Raw genomic sequence first — 19,957 nt, 5'->3', positions numbered from 1 at the left:
TGGGGAAGAAGGGTTGATCGGGGAATTGAGAACTTGGGATTTTTTATTTTTATTTTAATGAGATATTGAATTTTATATTCAAGTAATAATATTTAATTTAATATTTAATATATTTTCATTAATGAAATTGACGGAATTCAAACATTTGACTTGATTTGTTAACAGTTGTAAATACGGTGACCAAAATCAGAAATTTGAAATTTTGGTGACCAAATTTAAATTCGACCCTAACCCTAGTGACAAAAAATGTAATTACCTCTTTTTAAAATATCTTTCTAAATGATTAAATAAAATAATATGAAAAAAGTTAATTACAATGAGAATTATACAATAAAATGGTTTTAAAGAGATCTTTAAAAAGAGACCAATTTTGAATATATATATATATATATATAATTAATAACAAAATTTTCTTTAGTTGGTGAGAATATTATATTAACACTTTTTTTTTATGAAGATTGGAAGTTGAGATTAAAGGGGAACACGTCATAGCACCTCTTCATCAGGTTATTGCATAACAAAACTGAATATGAATAAGTCATTTGTGTATTTATAGGTAAGTAACTAGCCATTTTTAAAGGGAACTAGCCATTTGGGTTTTTTTAAAGTGAAATAAATTAGTAATGAGTAGTATTTATAATTAGCTATCCTTCTTTTGAAAAGTGAAACAAATCAATAATGACTAATATATATATTAACTAGATGTTTGTTTTTTTTTTTAATGACTGAAATGGTCCCCCAACTATTGCTCCAGTATCATTTTGGTCCACCAACTAAAATTTTCATTTGAACTGTCCTTCAACTCTTTATTTGGTATCAAGATGGTCCTACTGTCAAAGTCTCTGTATTATTCCGTGAAATCGAGGGACAAAACCGTATTTTTAGGTGATTACCCATGTTCTCAAATTTTCTTGAATTGGGGTTATTTAAATAACTGGAGGAAGCATATAACTTAATATTCCACTGAGTATAAACAAATTAAAAGCCATTCCATTCTTGACCACACAGGCTATTTGCAAAGTGAAAATCCATATAAACATTCCAATTACAGAGTTTGAGCCCTTCAAAATCAAAACCAGTTAGACAAAGTACATAAAATTCACCTGCCTAGAAAAGTACATAACCCAAAATAGACAACCAATTACACAATTTGAGCCATTCTAGCTCAAAACCAATTCAAAGTACACAAAATCCTCCTGCCTAGAAAAGTACACAACCCAAAATAGACAACCAATTACACAGTTTTAGCCTTTCAAACTCAAAATCAATTACACAATCTAAACTTAGAATCAGAACCAATTACACAAAATCTCCCTGCCCATAAAAGTACATATCCAAAACAGACAACATATGACACCCTTGGCAATAATTTCCCCTATTTTCAGGCCATGTTATTATTATGGGAAGTGTTGTCCATATCTGTTCCTCCATGTGACAGGACCCGACCCAAATTCCACTTTGGAATCCAAGTTGAACCCTGTGTGTCCGACACCTGGCGGTTGCAGGACACAATTCACCAAATTTCCCTTCTAACCAAAATTCAATGAAATTCAAGTACGACTTCTGCCGAAAATTCGGCATAGTCTCCCCTGTAAATTGAACATTTCCCAAAAAATCCCACCTATAAAACAAGCATATATGTTTATATATAACCCAACTGCAAGCATGTATCGAATTATATCCAAAAATCAAGCATCATATTATTCTGGCCTCCAACTCAATAAATCGAATAAATCATTCTGCTAACAACATTCAATTCAATTTCTTATAACATCCCTAGAACAGTGTTAGATTTCATAATAACTTAACTGGACTACCTTTTATTACTTGACCTCGTGGCTGCACCTTGTAACATTAGGCTGCCTACGTACCTTTACTGAGGGATCAAGCCACACGTAGTTCTTTCCCTTTAATAATGTAATTGAACATCTTATTCACAACTCTACAACAATACTTTGCAACTTACCAATACTCGTAACAGTCATATACTGATTATAAATAAGCCATACACTGAACTATCTCTATTTTAGTTTAAGAACATCTCAAAACTGAAATTCTTTCCACCTAGGCATACCCCCATTCCTAATCCATCAATTCCATCCTCGCATGCCTCGGAGACACCAAGTCTACTTGAACCGCAATCCTCGCAGGCCTCAGAGACACCACTTTTATCCTAGCCGCAATCGTCTAAGGCCTTGGAGATACCATTTCTATCCGAGCTGAAATCCTCGCAGGCCGTGCTGCAATCCTCCCTAGCCAAGCAGCATTCCTCGCTCCGTACGGTTTAGGAGTTCCCAAAACACGTGGGGCATTATTCATAAATGACACTATTTCAAAGCAACTAGGAGTACCCTTGTGGTGGGTTTGGAAAACCATATCCCAAACTTATATCAATACCTAGAGTGCACATTCCATTGGTAGCTACAAAATTGAAACAACAATATGTTAATTTAAAGTCATAGTTTTGTTGTTAATGCTAAGGACAACAATTACTGAGTTGGGTGTGAAGTAGACAACCAGGGGACCACAGACATTTAAAAAAAACCCCATATTCTGCAGTCAATGTAACAAAAGACAAACCCACATATAGGAAAACAATCCCTTTACCCTTACTTTAAACATAAAACAACCAAAAAGCCGAACACAAACACTGAAAAATGAATCTTTTACACATAAAGAAACCACTTATAGACAAGGACAACTCATCTATTTGCAGACAAAAGCAATATAAAATGCATTACAGAAGCCCATACCGTATTTAGGAGTCTTTCCACCCGAAAGGAATTCAAACTCCATTATTAGCAAGTAGTGAATTTCCCAAAATCAAACCCTAATCCAAACTCCCAAATTCGAACTCCAAAATTAACACTGAAATTACGCACTAACTTGACCAATTCAGCGACTCGCACACTACTAGAGTATCGACCAATTCAGCAACTCACATAAGAATCCTTTTCAGTCCACGGTAATCTTCTAAAATAAGAGAAACATGGACCAAACTGCAGGTATTTTGCTTTTAAAGGATAGAGCTTCTCAAAAAGTCGCATATACCCTTCAAAACTCAGTCACGTGGCTATCGCGTGATCAGAAGTGACGGAATCTATTAGGGTAGGACCATCTTGATACCAAATAAAGAGTTGAAGGACGGTTGAAATGAAAATTTTAGTTGGTGGACCAAAATGATACTGGAGCAATAGTTGGGGGACCATTTCAGTCATTAACCCATCAAGAATGACTAGTTGCTTTGAAAAAAAAAAATTACAGCTAGTTTACACTAATTAAATATAACGAAAAATTTAAAAAGTAATGTTGTCCACGGAAGAGAGAGGCTGTAGAGTTACGGCTCATTTAGGAGTGCTTTTGGAGCAGCGAAAAGTGCTTCTAAATGGGTGAAAGCGCTTCTGTTTTTTAAAAATGGTGTTTGGCAAAAATTGCATAAGCACTTTGAGTGAGATCCAAAAGCACGTGGAGTGGTTTTGGAAGAAGCACTTGAGAGGAGCTTCTTCTTAAAAGCACTGCAGGACAAAAACACGGGAAGCACTTGACTCCTCTTAATGAAACTTTTAAAATGCCGAGAATACCCATATTTAATTTTTTTAATGCCAAAATACTCTCTCTCTCTCTCTCTCTCTCTCTCTCCCTCCTATTAAAATGCCAAGATGAATTGATTCTCTTGTTCTTTGCTCTCAGTATAGGGTCCGGATATTCCACGATTTTTAGAGGCATCTCAAATTCAACATCAGCAACTATATTCAAACCATCACAAAATCAAATAGGAACAAACCAAACAAATAAGAACAAGCTTTTTCTTCTTCATTATTAATATTTTTGGTAGCAATTATTGGAGTTTGGCTCACCAGTGGCCACTTTGTCTTCTTTGACTGAGAAGTCTCGTTTGGCCTGAGCGTGGACCAGAGTCGACTGGTTCATGGTGGATACTAGCCGGACGATTGAGGAGAAACGAGTAAGCCTGTGGAAGATAGCGGGAAAAGTCGGTCGGCTACAGAGAGTTAGAAAGAGAGCGTGGGATGAGGACAATGATTGGAGCCAAGCCGCACAAGCCATGCCCAAGGGTTGAGTAAAACGACTGATTTTCGATATCATCTAAGGGTGAGCAATATCATCTTCTTGGTTTCGACATGGAAGTCAACCACTCAACAAAATATCAAAAGTGCTTTACTGTGTTAGCCAACCACTCAACAAAATATTAAAAGTGCTTTTATGTACTGTAAAAGCATTTTTAAATGTGACATCCAAACGACAAACTGCTTCTTTGTAGAAGCACTACTGGCATAAGTGCTTCCGTAAGAATCACTCCTAAACAAGCCCTTATTATGGTAGGCCAGCTTATTGAAATGAATTCAGAGTTCATTTTATTGACCTATGAAATGAACTATTGATTCCTGAAATGAAATATTGGTCTCTGAAATGAACCAAACTTTACAACTGCAAGTCAAAAGTTCAATTATTGAAATAAAATTGAAATGACCCTCACCATTGCGGATGCTCTTAAGCTGAAAAACAACTATTGTCTATCCATCTAAGTCCAAGTCCTTTTAATTCCTAATACACCAGCACTAACCAACTATTCCTAACCTCTTCACACTTGAACTAACACTTATATTTATATAAAAAGCATATTTACTTTTTTTCTTGTTTTTTTTCCTTTTTTAATATTGACACCAGAAACGTTTTCATTATTTTTGGTTCTCAGAAAAACATTTGTAGAATTACAATACCAAACACATTTTTAGATCCACAACATTTTTTTTTTTCAAAAACAGTGATTTCCAATTTTGCGAAGAGTTACATGCTATGTTGCAACTTAACAAAGTACAGACACTTTTTCATATCTTTTTTTTAGTTTTTAGGAACAATTTAGCCATATTATTGTGGTAATTTTTTTTCTTAATTCATTATAAATATATTTCCAAAATAATTGTATGGATAGAATGCTTTATTTAATATCTATTTATTGTTTATATTATTAAATATACTGCAAGTAAATAATCAAAATTATAAGAAAATATTTTTAAATATATCATGTATCATAAATATTATTGTGGGAGCATATATTTTCGTCTCCAATCAGGACACGCCACGTGGAAAAGAAGATTATCTCTTAAATTAATTAATTAAACCAATTTATCTGGCTAATTAATTAATTGGGATAAACATCTTAATTAATATGATATTATCTTTTTTTAAAGAGATAATATCATTAATTCAGACATTGTCCTAATAAAGAGAAGATAATATCATTTAATTCAGATATTATCTTCTTAAAAAGAGGTAATATCATTAATTCGTATATTATCAAGTACGAATCGATCCCTACGAAACCCTAGCCAAACCTACTCCTAATACCCGAGAAAAATACCCGAAGCTCTCTCTCCCTCTCCACTCTCCATATTTTCTCCACACGGCTCCGCCCACCCGGTTTACACCATACATACAACTCCGTACCCTTTGCTTAGCTATTATTTTCCTACAAACACTCGAACTAACTTAGGCATTAGAGGGTCTTTGGCCAACACCCCCGAGTGTGGTCTATTTACTCCAATCTTTTTTACAGGAATCGAGGAAGAGAGAGAAAGAAGATCGAAGGTTGAAGGATCTAGAAGCGAATATTCTCCCGTGAGATTATTTGCACAAACAATTATCAAAGAGAGTAATCTACCCCTTGAAGATTTTTATTTAAGTTTATTTTATACAAGTGATATTATACTTTAACATAATCTAAATTATGGGAACGAGATTCGAATCTGTGTACAGAGTGAAGAACATATCTACTTCAACCTCTAGCCACTAGCCAACTTGACTAAAGCCCATATCTACACCACTTGAAGATTTGAACCTTCAAGTTGTAAGTAAAATATAATTCCTTTTGTAGTCAAACTAGTTTTCGTATTCAATTCTTGACAATATAGACAATTTAATAGGAGTTATTTACATTTTCATTTTGAATCCAAACAATTTAATAAAAGTACCTTGGAGTTACTCATGGTCGCTGTGACTAATGTTATTAATTAGTAAACATGTCGTCAGTCTTTTGGGGAGCAACAAATGAATTAAACCTCATTGACGACATTTCCCAGTTGATTTTCTGTAATGGTAATATTGTTATGTACATGAGACATTAGGAAAAGTTCCGACTTCTCTTCTTTGTAACTGAATTATTATGTTCAGAGAAACAGAAACAGCCTGATGAAAGCTTGAATGCTTCTCCAAGAAATTTTGATCAAATCCCTATAGTGCTGTAAATTATTTTCTATTTTTCCCAAAATGGAATCAGAGAACATAGTTACACGGGAAAATGCTTATAATTACAAAGAACGGGGAATAAATAGTAATATATATAACTGTATAAGCGTCATCATTGAGTAAAATATATTATACCAAACCCATACATTAAATCAGGATGGCAAGAAAAGAAGTCAAGAAACATTGTTGTTCGAACAAATTGAGAAAAATATAAAACATAGGTTAATTTGTCGACAGAAAATGCACCCGAGCAAGTGTATATTCTTTCCCAGCAATCCAGACACCAGTCTGTGACCATTGGACATCCTCCCAATCAAGATTCTCCTCCAACACCTAACCAGGAAGAAAGCTCAATAAAACTATGACGAGTAACAATATATTAAGGGTGAAATTTGTCAACAAAATAACTAGCAGCAACATGCATCTAAAAGCGTGTATCAGAATTCTAGTTCACATATAACCCATCAAGAGGCACCAAACCAAGCAGCATAGCCAATACCTTCTCTCATAAAGTAGATGATCTCAAATTGTTGATTCTGTTTTAGCACAGATTCGAAGGAAGAAGGCTTGCGCACTCGTGTATGTGTGTGTGTGTGTGTGTGTGTGTGTGTGACATTGATAAAAATAGCAACTTGTCTCTCTGCAGTTATTATGCATATTCACCTAAAGACTTCAACATGCAAGATTGGATGGCACTAAATAAAGATTTTCAACATCCCCACATCATACAGTGAAGCAAGAAAACAAAATCACAGAATTTCAGTATAAAGATTATCCGCTTTTGAAACATTATTAAATTTTGGTAGTACCTCCACATATTCAAGGGGCAGTGGGATCCCAACTGACCGTGTGACCTTCTGGGGAAGAGGTGTTTTACATCGAGACCATCGAAAGACATCAATCATAATGTTATCAGAATCATTTCTTTCACCATTGGTGGAATGAGATACATGATTTTGACTTTTCTCTGTCTCACCTTCATGCATCTGTGATAGCTGTGTAGCTTTGACCATCTTCTCTCCGGTAAAACAAAGCTCATACCTTCAGATAATAAAATACAACACACTTAAAGAATAATGTTTTGCTCACAACATTCTACATAATTTTCTGTAAGGCACCTTTTTTATTTTTTTGGTAGAACAGATGGGCGAAAATGATTCAAGTAGAAACTGCTTCAGACAGTAAAATGCTGTAAACTAATGTTGATTTCAAATGCTTGCCCATGGTCATTTATAACAAGGGATCAAGGAATTAGACCAATTCCAGTTTCTTGCATACTAGAAATGGTAAGCCAACAATTCCAATCAGACCATTGGACATAATGATCTTCTACAAGCCCCAGAGACCCCAGCTTCTGAAACTCTTGTTATCACAATTCTCCATCCAGATATGGCCCCAAAAAAAAAAAAAAAATTCCCGTACTTTCTGAAAAGTTTATCTTGAAAGTTATTACGAGCAACAAGACATTTCCTAATCCATGCGATGCATCCTACATCACTTTCTGTATAAACTCAATTAATTCTTCTGATTCTTTGTATTGCAGCATCTTGAGAATCCTCACCCACCACCAAGATACAGTTTCTGCTTTATCTTTTTCCCTAACTAAATGTTTATAACTCACTTATGACCAAGAACCATACCGGAATTGGATGAGGGAAAATAAACAAGAACCACCAGTTAAAAGGTACAAATTCAATATTAACAAAAGAGGAAACCATATCACAGATGCATATTGCCAAATCCCAAAGGAACATATGATCATGAAACCAAACAAGATCAGGGAAAATAAGAAGAAACGTAAAAAGGGGGAAAGACAAAGAATAAAGACAGAAGTCCGTATTTTATAAGCAAGCAAACTCTCCTCGGTTATGTTGTTTAGCTAAACAAACTAGAAATAGGAAGGAAAATGTCAATGTTCCCTCATTTACAAGTAACTCATCTCCTATGTTACGTAACATTCAGTAGCCAAAACAAATGAAGAAAAATATGTGATAATCAAATATTAGTCCTTAAAACAGATCATGGTCAAATCCCAGATACATAGTACAATATATAATTAGCATTATACCTGCATGAATGTGTTTCTAAATAAAGAACTTCTCCCTTCTTCAAACGCGCAGAAGTATAAAGGGTTTTCTTCAAACCCTTGTCAGCAACAATGCTTATACTGTACTTAATCCTGAAGAAATTTGGAAGAACGAACTTAGGAAGGTGCAATAAACATTAATGGATAGGTAAACAAGAAAGAAAAAATGAGCAGCAAAACACATAAGATGAAGTAAAAAGAAAAAATATTTCTGTGAAAGTTTAAATTTTGAGAAGACTACAATAACAAAATTCAAAATCAGGTAACATCATAAGCTGCGTCCCATTGGATTAGAGTGTTTGGTCCAGCTCTTTCTTATTGTAATTTGGCTGTGGCTTTCTCATGAGCGTATTGTGCATAGTCTTTAATAATCTTTTCCGAAAAAGGAAAAAAAATAGTTGCCTTCCTGCACACAATATGTTTGAGTGAAGCAATTAACATGCATTCCTAGGTTGAGCTGTTACAGACAGCACAAGATGCAATTTTGAAAAGATAAGAAGTTTCTCCTACAAGAGCACTAACACTGAGATTCAAGGATTATTCATTAGATGCCTTGAATGTCTGTGGCCTTGAAAATCAAGAGTTTTTTTTTTATTCTAAAAAAGAAAAGAAAACTTATATCGGATCCAAACAGAAACGAGTTTCATTGAGGTTCATATTTAGTGGAAAGAAACCTCGTTTAACGTATACGAGGGATAGAGTTCAAGAAAAACCAAAAGAATATCTCCACAAACGAACAAATGAGTATCAACCTAGTGTAATATAATTAACCAAAAAAAGTATTATGAATGCATAAAACATTAGTCTGTATTGTAAAATGAACATATAACAAGGTGAGTCATCAACAAATTAAAAGTGGACAATTATTTTCAAAGAATCTGACAGCTGCCCAAGAGAACTGAGGGGGTTAAGGCATGAGATGCAAACATGATAAACACCGTTAAGCACTCGGATGAACCGCTATAATATAAAAGATATTATTTGATAGTTATACAGGCAGAGAATGTCATTGCTTGGGTTAAAATATAGCACACGTCTCAAATTCATTCCACATAACGAAAGAGAATGCAAGTTTGTAGTTAATACAAGCATCTGAAAACCAAGGCTCAACAGAATTAAAGGGTAAGAAAGATGTGGTGTACCAAGGCTCATTGCAGAGGTTGTACTGTATTGTAACTTCTCGTACAAATCTTTGTTGCCGCAATGCATTCTGAAGAATAAAGCCATTATGTAAGCTGGGAAATAGTGATGATTGTTGAAAGGTCATGAGTTTTTATAAGATTAAAATCATATGACAATACACAGATATACAATCCAAGTATGAAACTATATCACTGCAGTAATGACTGGAAATCTAAACATAAGCACAAATAAAAAATCATCTGATGAATGTCTTTGCAAATGACCCACTAGTGTAGTGGTTTGGAGTATTTACTCCATCAGGCAAGGTCCTGGGTTCGAGTCCTAGCATTCGTGTTGTGTGTTTGAGTTTAATATGCTATCGCCCCTTTCAATAGAAAAGGTCAAAAAAAAAAAAAAAAAAAAATTCATCTGATGAAATTTAACAAACGAATTTTTTTTTTCAATAGTACATGCATATGCATGTAAACTTTAAATTGGTTACTGTGGCGCTGCCTAACCATGGTTATACTGTTTACAAATTACAATTAACTTAAGTGATAGCACCTTTTGGATTAACTTGAAAAAAATGTTGAAAGCAGTTGAGAAAAACTTGACATGCACATTCAAATAAATCATACATCGGTCAAAACGGACATTAGAAGTTGAGTTCTTACCTTAGCAAGATTTAATCAAGAAAAGATAGCAAAGTTAGAGGGATAAGCCCATCGTAGCAAACAAAGAAAAATGTAAGGCGAGGTGGCATTGTTTAACAAGTATATGTGTTCACCCCAAATAAAGCTTAAGGTTGTTTGCTCTTGCCACCCAGTCTCATAGAGGCCTTTCATACTTCCATTGCCAATGAACGTTGAAGGCTAGAGAAAATTACAAACTTAAAGGCAGAACACAGACAAAAACTGAAAAACAACAGGGTAGACCATCAGACCAAAGAAAAAAACAGGGTATAGTCTTTTATTGCCCAAGAATACAAGCACCTCAGAACATTATAATTAGCCTCCAAAGCAGAAAGTTCTAAACCCTCAAAAGGAAGGAAATTCAACTTAAGTCGCATAAATCATAAGGACCAGAATAAGATGTATTGGATCTCAGAAGACAACCAATAACAAAATTCAACCTCAAACAACTCTTCTAGAGAAACTCCACCTCATCTCACATCTCCAACCCCTCAAACTCTAGTTCCATAAACAACTTTTTAAAATGACGAAACATTCCCAAATACCCTCCAAATAATCACAAACCCGGCATTCTTGCCTGTTGCCAACTCAAAACAAAACACGAGGGCAAAGCTTAAGGCCCGACCTACCAGATCAAACCTGTCTTAAAGCTGTATAACTGCAATGTTGAAGGCTACTAAATGCAAGACCAAAGAAGTTCAAGACATAATTACTATAATAGATCTACATGCCAACCCACTAACAAAAAGGGCACATTATCAAGAATGTCTAGAGCTGAACCTTCCTTTGAGGTAAACAACGTGATGTGCAAATACAATTAATAATAACAAAGCAAAAACATTGAAAGAAAGTTTCACACATTTGGGAAAATCTATTGCTGATTGATTTCCAGTGTAAACTACTCTGAACATCGTTCAAATTCATTTTCCATACATCTACACTTTATAATACAAAATGCAAAAGGCCTCATGGATTGCTAGAAGGCCCACACCAATTCTGCGTCAAAATTAGTTGCAAGATCTTCAACACAACACATAAATTGCCAGCAGTTTACCAAAAGTTGTATTGGGAGCAATACGTATGGATGAAATCATTGTGAACTCTGCTTCATAAAGATTTCTAAACTAAAATATTGGTCTCACACAAATGCAGCAGATAATATTGTAAATCATTTGAAACATATAAATGCAGCGGCCATATTCAGTTACTATTTGATATCCTTCATTGAGTCACTCTTATTGCATAAGATTGCATTTCCAAAGTTTCCAACAACTTATGGGTAAATTCTACAACAATAATTTTCCTAACCCAAGTACATATTTGTGTGCAGAAATCCTGTTCTGGGTTTGTTCAATAACACACCACATTTTACTGTTCAAAAGAATCAACTCTTTTGTCTGAGTGTAAATTCCAGATCACTGCCTTATTCTATCACAGTATTTTATGTGTCAGGAAAGGGTTTCACAAGATGTTGAATACTTGAGAATATGTAAATCCCCAAACCACTTACATGTTTTGAAGATTTAAACTAATCAGCTGCTGCAGATAACGGCAAATGAAATAGGACATATAATCCAAAAGACAAGTTTCTATTACAAATAAATAAATAAAACTTCCTTAAGCAGTGGTTTGCATGTTTCAAAAATTAAAACTTAAAAAGTGGCTGCAATAATGGAAAATGGACTAGGGGACATATTCCAAAAGGAAGAAAATTTTCAACTAAAATAGAAATAAAAAAACATTTGCTGAGTAGAGGATGTCAGAATAATACCGAAGCTGCAGCCCTTGTGGTCATTGTACGCTCAACAATCACTGGAGCAAGGGTAGGCTCCACTGTAGAAGTGTGCGTAAGACAAGGCTCAAGATCAATGGTTCCTCCTGCCTTCTGAAAACCAGATAATTAGGAAGAAGCATCAGTGCTATAAGCCCAGAAGAATCATTACAAACGACTAGTTTCCAGTTGATGCTAACAAATTATTAAATCCAAGTCCCTAAATATGTACTTAGCATCTGCAAAATCATATGAAGCACTACATAATTTAGCCATTACATAGAAAGTGTTAAAAAAAAAAAAAAAAAACACACACACACACACACACGCTTAAAAAGGATAAATAAATTGGCTTTAAGTTCTTATCACCTTCACGATGCAACAGCGCTCAACACGGTAGCTACAACCAATTGCAGCTCCCCAGGCTCGAGATCGAACATTGTTTCTCAGAGTAGAAATGTAACCTAATAAAATGTTAGAATTAAAAGTAAACAAAGCATTAATTTACTCTTTGGGGTGTGTGTAAATGAAAAAGAACTAGCTTAGGTTTTTTAATTGAATAACTGGCGGACTGCCATTAAATTGGAACAAACTACATGGGCATTTCATTACTATATAATATAGGGAATGCTATCTTTTCTTGACTTAGAATTATAATTCGGCAAGCGCAACCCTTTAAATAGACAATAAACCTATCAACCAAAGACCCAAATTTCAGCCATTTTTATTATTAACTAACAGATGGAAGGCTTCCAAGATTACCAGTTCGCTGACATCAATACACCCATAAGCCCTTCTAATACCCTCAAAAACCCTAGACATGTACCACCAGATTCGGACCTCACAAATATTTACCCTTTCATGAACAAGTGCACCTTGGGAGGCACTTTGGCCTTCCATATCGTAAGGAATGGGGAGAAGTTGTAATGCATAACAAAAGAATCAAGAAATGACTCGCAAGAAAACAAACCTAAAGACAAAGCAAACTCTCCATCAGCTCTAAAGGATGAAAGTGAGAAGTTCTCAATCAAGGAGAGCAGGGAGAACAGGAGGGGAAAAGCACTTCAATTCCCACCCAAGTAATCCTCCCAAAATTGAGTTTTATCCCCCTCCAAACAGAAAGGCCTTCACAAATGCTTTGCAAAGCACTGACTCATGCCTCAATCCCAGTTCTTTGCATGTAAGCCATATTTTACTCCGGATGACCAAGTGCCACAAAGAATTGAATTGACCTCAACGGGAAATCTCTCTAGTCATTCCCTAAAACCATCAAGGATGGGACACCACATTCTAACTCACTAACTGATCCTTTAATTAATGATAGCTAATTACTTATTTATATTTCTTTACCTATTTCTCTCTTCTTCTTTGATGTTATTTTAATTAATTTTTTTTAATAAATATTTTAAATTGAAATTAAGCAATTTGCTTGATAAATATATGAATGAAAAAGTGCTTATATGTATTAACCATTAACATACTTATTGTATTAACCATTAACATACTTATTGTATTAATTGTTGGGTAAGCAAATGAATGAATGATTAATGATATTCGTATTTAGGAACTCTAAGTAGTCCTGAGTTGTTCATCTAATTCAACATCACAAGTACAACGAATAAACAATTGCTTTAAATCATTTTAAATCAAAATTCGAGGTATATTCAATTAAATTTCCATGTCCATATTCTTTGTAAGTAACAGACATTGACAGCGGCACCTATTCACACTAAGCAAGAAATACACTTACAGTCTTGTGGAGGTAGTACTCGAACTGTAGCACGCAACTCCTGGATTGCAGGAGGTGGGGGAGACGCTGTTGGTCGGCAATATCCTGTGTGCATGAGAACTGGAAAGCAACACTGAACCATTAATACTCACTTTCATACATGACCAGGTCATATGGCATATAGACTCACTACTAACTGAAACCAACCATCTGAACAAAGAAAAACTTAAACCAACCCTAAAACCACATACCAGCGACGAGATCTGAATCATCTGTGTATATATCTGTCCCCCACAGCTGGCCACCTCTAACCTGCATGTAATGGAATTAAAAACATAAAATTAAAACAAATCAAAAGAACAAATGAAGAATAGACAAAAGCAAACATTAATGTTTTCCACAACCTAAACACTGATAAGAATGAGAATTGAACAATAAACTTTCAAAACAAATTGGTTCAGAAGGGCAAACAAATGTACAACCAACCCATAAAGGCAGTTAATTAATTTGGAAAGAAAAAATGACTACACTCTAAAAAGCACCTAGTAACAGAAAAGTGTTTTAAAATAAAATAAAATAATTTAAAATTTAAAATTTAAAAAAACCATATATGAAGACTAGATCAGCTGCTAATATCAAATACCTACAGAATTCTGTTCACATCTGACATACAACATATGAAGCAAAGGAATACACAAACAATGAGCAATACTTGTGGAAACCATAAACAGAAATATACCAAAAAGTTTGAACACAAGAGCACTAGAAAATTATCACAACGAAAATGCAAGAAAACAAGTACATTCAAAGGAATACACAAACAATGAGCAATACTCTCTGAGGAAACCATAAACAGAATATACCAAAAAGTTTGAACACAGGATCACTAGAAAATTATCACGACGAAAATGCAAGAAAACAAGTACATTGTAGCCCAATTTCGTACGAACATAATTTAGATCTTACTTGGCGATTTGTTGCGGTAACATGCTCAGCTGGGATCCGAATTTCAAGAGTTGGACCAGTTAGACAGCTTTCATTTTTTTCACCTTGAGATACTTCATATTCCTTCCACAACTTTATCAGTTCTTGCATGCATTCACCAACTTTATAAACAACAGAGGATACTTCATTTTTACCTGAAACAATAGCGGTGTTAGCACACAACCAATGTGCAACAATAACCATGCAATACAGAATACTGATGTTGACTATTACAGAAAAGCTAAGAAAACTTTTTACTACATGACTAGAAAACAGTCTAACTCTCTCCTGCTCAGTTTGAGTGTGTTGCATGTTTGCATCTGTTTAAAAAAATTAACTAGAACGGAACCTATTTTCAAAGAATTTAGAAGCTAAGAATGTAGATGTTTTATCATGCAGTGTTCTATAACAATGTAACATACATTGACCCAAGAAAAATAATATCCCCCCTAGTCCACCTATCCAAAAGAAGGCTGTGAAATCATTGACAATTTTTCCTCCCTAGGAAAATGCTTATTTATGGATATCTGTCTCTTTAGATTCAATGAATCATGTGACTCTACAAGCAATTGTTCTTATTGCTTCTTACTTTCCGAATTCCAACAAGGTCAGAGCTCCCTTCTTTCAAACCAGACTACTTCACCATGAGGGTAGGGGGGCTGCTCCTTTCTTTCAGACCTTAATTCACCATGGGGGTAGAGAGAAGAATTTTTAAATTATGAATGAGGCTAATTTTTGGGCACGAAAGACAACCCTTAACCAACCAGCATCAACCATAGCAAACATTGTCCACACTGAAACCACCAGAATGAGAGGGTAAGCATGGGATAAAATTGAGAGAAGGACATGAGATTTGGGCATGTCATTTAGGGTTCTTTTCCTTAGTGTTGATCAGTAAATGATTCATCAAACTGGCGAGAAGTTGGGGTCAACAGAGTAGTTTTCTTCTCCCCTTCATTTCAAATGGGATTGCGCAGCAATTTTCCATCCACATGCTCTGTCACTATCATCTAATGCTTGTTTGTTTGAGGTTCTACTAATATTACATGCCAAACAAAGTCAAACTTCAGGGGATGTTTGTGTAATTAACTCAAACAGAATTTCCAAGGAATTACAGAAAATATGCTTTCCAATCTGACAAAATAACAGAGTAAACTCCACCTCCTAACATGGTATTTTAACCAACCAAATCGTGCAAGGATTAAAATTGGGGAGAGGTGGCTAATCTATCAACCTACTATAACAAGATTTACATGCAAAGTTCCCACAGGACCAAGTTTCCAAAATCTTATATCCAGTCTACCAAAATGAAAGGATGCATTTACAAGTGAAGAAAATAGAGAGACAGCTCCACAATCTCCAAACCAGTCAGATTTCTGTGAAGATTAAAATTCAAGCCATGTTGGAAATGGAATAATTTGAGAGTCGGAAAGCCTACAGAGTCGAGGGAGATATGCACAATAATGGAGGTAGACTCGAAAAAGCTGTTCTAAATCTCATTCCCCACCACAATCTCCAAACCAGTCAGATTTCTGTGAAGATTAAAATTCCAGCCATGTTGGAAATGGAATAATTTGAGAGTCGGAAAGCCTACAAAGTCAAGGGAGATATGCACAACAATGGAGGCAGACTCGAAAAAGCTGTTCTAAATCTCATTCCCCACCACCACAAATGAAGGTAAGGATAGAAAAAGCTAAAACCCTGAGAAATGTTTTCCAGTGACATATACTCAAACCTTTAATCATGAGATATTGAAATCCCACCCATTAGGATTAAGCCTATACATTAATTGTAGATGATATAATTGCGATCATCAAAAGCAGCACATTGAATTCCAGAAAGATGAATATATGTACCACAATAGCCTCAATCACATCAAGTCTGAAGCTTCATTTAGACAAACACCTCTGGTTTTTGTATATATAATCAAAACAGCAGTGACCACAGTAAAACTATAAGTGCAGACTTATGTGTGTATAAATTAATGTGTACAAGAATGGAAGAAATTATTTATGAACAAGGGATATGGTTGGGATGTTGTACATATACATGTATGCATTTATTGGAGGGTAAAGTGAAGAGCACAAACAAAATAAATTTCTGCTGACATCTACAGAACTTCACCAACAAAAAAATTATTGTTCCAAGAAAATGGAATACAAGGGCGCACCTTGGGATCTGCAAAATACAAGAACACATAAACAAAATTAAATTGTGTATGAAATGAGGGACACCATTTCCATCACAAGACAAATGAATATCCATTAACTTCAACATGAAACCAAATTTGACTGTATGCTGACGAATGACATTTTGCTGAAGAAAACAAGGATAGCTGTACGTTGATATTTCAACGCTTTAAGGAAAAGTATACTTTTCATTTAAACTTGATTCTTGAATTTATAATGGTATTATAAGATTTTTGCTTTACCAAGCAATTACCTTGGGCTGCCATTACATTTAGCAAATGACTTATGATAACAAATAAAGTGATGGCAGTAACAAATATGTTTATCATTTATAATTCGCACCACCAAATTACAAATTGAATCAGTAAAAACAAAATTAAAAGATAAACCTTTCAGCGAATGACTTACGATAGCTATACTAAAATTAATTTCAATAAACAAATGTCATATAAAGAAGTGGAGAGATAACTGCCACTTTATTTTCACACCAATTATGCTTTTAAAATGTGCAGACAGTATATCATTGTCTACACTGCAAAAGTTGATCTTCCACTTCCAAAGAATTTTGCATATACCTAGAAAATATATTGCTTGTAGCCATTGCACAGATTACTACAGACTAATAGCTTTTCTGAATCCATATGCAAAACAAACACAATTATCAATCTACTAAATTTAGGTTCAAAATTAGTAGTTTATCTATGCAATATCAAAATGCTAGAGCATATTTTCACATACTTTTTTGAATATGTGAAATCGGTAACCCATCATACTTGCAATAAAATCGGAAACGGAAAAGGAAAATATTTAAACACACCCTTCATTGTCTTGAGTGCGGGACCTAAAGCGCAGCTCACGATTTGCCACCTGAGGGCTACCCCTTGACCGTTGCATCCTTTTACGCTGCTGAACTCCATAATTACAAACTTCCTTATCTCGGTCTGTGGCCCCTTCACAATCTGCACATCCATCATCTGATTCTTTGTCATAGCCCCTACTGCGCTTTTCAGTTCTATCTCCTTCAACATCAACATCTCTTTCTTTCCTCCTGTCTCTGGATTCCCTATCAACATTTCTCCAACTATCAAAATCTTTCTGTTTCTTCTGCTCTGCTGGCAGAATTTCCTGTTCTGACACTCTAATAGACCCGTCCCCCACTTCCTTCTCATTATTTGAACCATCTTTCTCTACTCCATTCCATGGGTCTTTCTTGGTGTGATCCCTTTCCCTCTCTCTTAGTCTTTCCTTGTCTTTGCCGGTGTCCCTCCTCTCCCTCTCCCACCTCTCTGCATCTCTTTCTTCTTTTGCTGGTTCTTTGCACTCACTACTGCTGTTAGCTACTGGAATAGTGCTCCTACGATCACTTCTTTCCTTATCCCTGTCTCCCCATTCCCGGTACTTCATATCTTTCCTTTTTCTATCCTTATCTTTGAATTTATCCTCACCTTTAGAATCAAATTTATTTTCCCCAACAGCCTCATGTGCCTCTACATGATCCCGCTCCTCAGTAGCAGGGACTTCCTTTCCCAGCTCAACGTGGCCTTGTGTACTACTGCGATGCCAGGCATCTGTACTTCCAGCTGGGGCATCAGAATACCGTTTTCCTCTATGGTATTCTTTTGAGTCTTTCCAATTCAAGTGACTACTGGCCACAACATAACCTTCCATTTTCAGGTCAGCCTTCACATCATTAAAATTCTCCCTTTCATATTTCGTCTCCTTATTGTCATCCCCTCGACTGTCATACCTCACATCCTTTTCACCCTTAGCATTCTGTGTATCCCTTCTTGACTCACTGTACAAGTCCCTCGTCTCCGTCTTTGTGTCTCGGTTCTCAAACCGAAGATCTCTAGTATCCTTGGAATCTCTGGACTCCAATCTGTTTTCAGAAGCAGCAGGCTGATCTACATGCAAATCATTTGATGTTGATGGCATTCGATATATTGAATGAATGGGGGATCTTCTATCCAGGTCACGGGATTCTGTACGGGGTATCTTCGGCAAGCGAGAATCTTGAGCCATCTCATAGGGAGGATGGTACTCATTGGAAACCGATGATGACAGCTTCGGGTAAGCTCCTGAATCATCATGTGGGTATTTTGAAGAGGAGGAATGACCACTCTCTTCGTGAGGTCTTTTAGGTGCACCGCTCATGCTCAACTTCCTACAATGTTAAGTACCCTACTTGGTCTGAAAAACAAAAATGATAACAGCAGCAGCTTCTCTTGTCCTTCTTATAACTGGAGCAATGGACGTTGCAAACTGCATAAACAGGTGTTGAAACAAACATTTGAAAGTGAACACATCTAATTTGTAGCCCAAAGCATTCAGACTGCAAAGATATTATTATTCACAGAACCCAGACAACGAGAACTGTAAACTACGCACTTCACATAGAGGTAATAAGTGAGAAATCACTAAAATTTAGTCCATAGTTGCCTAATTCGCTCACCCCCCTACGAATTTCGATCTGGATCGAGCGTACTCGCGGTCCGGTATCGATCTGGAACGAAAGATTTAACGACTCAGTTCCAGAGGAGAGAACAGTACCTGATAGACGACGTCGCTGCTACAGAACAGTACCTGACCGCCGACAGCACACGCGCAATCGAGGGCACGAGAGAGAGTGCTATAGCTGATGAGCCCACGTTTGATTCTTGGTCTCTTGGCATAAGGGGAAGGAAGATGTAGGGTTCGGAGAGGAATTTTTTGGACGAAATAGATTCCAAGAGGTGGGATGGGTGATAAATCGAGAGTTGTTCTATAATAAGGTCCGTATTTATATGGTCTTTAAGTGACATAGTTTCAGCCGTTGGATTATTTGATGTTGTCAAATTCTTTCAATATCAATTACACTTTTTGGAATATGTGTATGTGTTGTTGAGATGTGTGGTCCGTTTCTAAGGTCCATATATGGAGGACTTATTACAGAATTTCGCGATAAATGGATAGCGTAGAATTTTGCAATAAATGAATAGGCGTAAGAGTAATTCCGGCGTACAAACTAGCCCAGGCAAAAGGCCTCCGGTCTCCCAAAATCAGCTCCAACAGTGACATCCAGTCCGGATAAGGCCCAAGACAAGATAGGCACTGACCTCAGCAAAGAAAAACGGGTTAATT

At 35.8% G+C, this 19,957-nt stretch overlaps 1 protein-coding gene across 2 annotated transcripts; it reads right to left on the bottom strand.

Annotated features, from left to right (window-relative positions):
- Window positions 1–6,304: 6,304 nt before the first annotated feature.
- LOC117623791 (zinc finger CCCH domain-containing protein 13) lies at window positions 6,305–19,577 on the bottom strand. 2 transcript variants are annotated; one of them, XM_034354772.1, is made up of 12 exons: window positions 19,388–19,577; window positions 17,655–19,099; window positions 16,819–16,826; window positions 14,631–14,803; window positions 13,916–13,976; window positions 13,686–13,784; window positions 12,305–12,399; window positions 11,936–12,049; window positions 9,493–9,560; window positions 8,333–8,443; window positions 7,074–7,305; window positions 6,305–6,597 (listed from the first exon to the last, which is right to left on the bottom strand). In XM_034354772.1, the coding sequence occupies exons 2-12, from the start codon at window positions 18,989–18,991 to the stop codon at window positions 6,487–6,489; spliced, it is 2,409 nt and encodes an 802-aa protein (XP_034210663.1). In that variant the 5' UTR covers window positions 18,992–19,099; window positions 19,388–19,577; the 3' UTR covers window positions 6,305–6,486. The 2 variants fall into 2 exon arrangements, with proteins under 2 accessions (XP_034210663.1, XP_034210661.1); XM_034354770.1 differs by having other exon boundaries at window positions 17,655–19,577.
- Between the last annotated feature and the right edge of the window lie 380 nt (window positions 19,578–19,957).

Source organism: Prunus dulcis, chromosome 4, assembly GCF_902201215.1.
Source record: "Prunus dulcis chromosome 4, ALMONDv2, whole genome shotgun sequence".
NCBI lineage: Eukaryota > Viridiplantae > Streptophyta > Magnoliopsida > Rosales > Rosaceae > Prunus > Prunus dulcis.
Note: the sequence above shows the minus strand (reverse complement) of the source record. Positions and strands in the feature narration are given on the sequence as shown.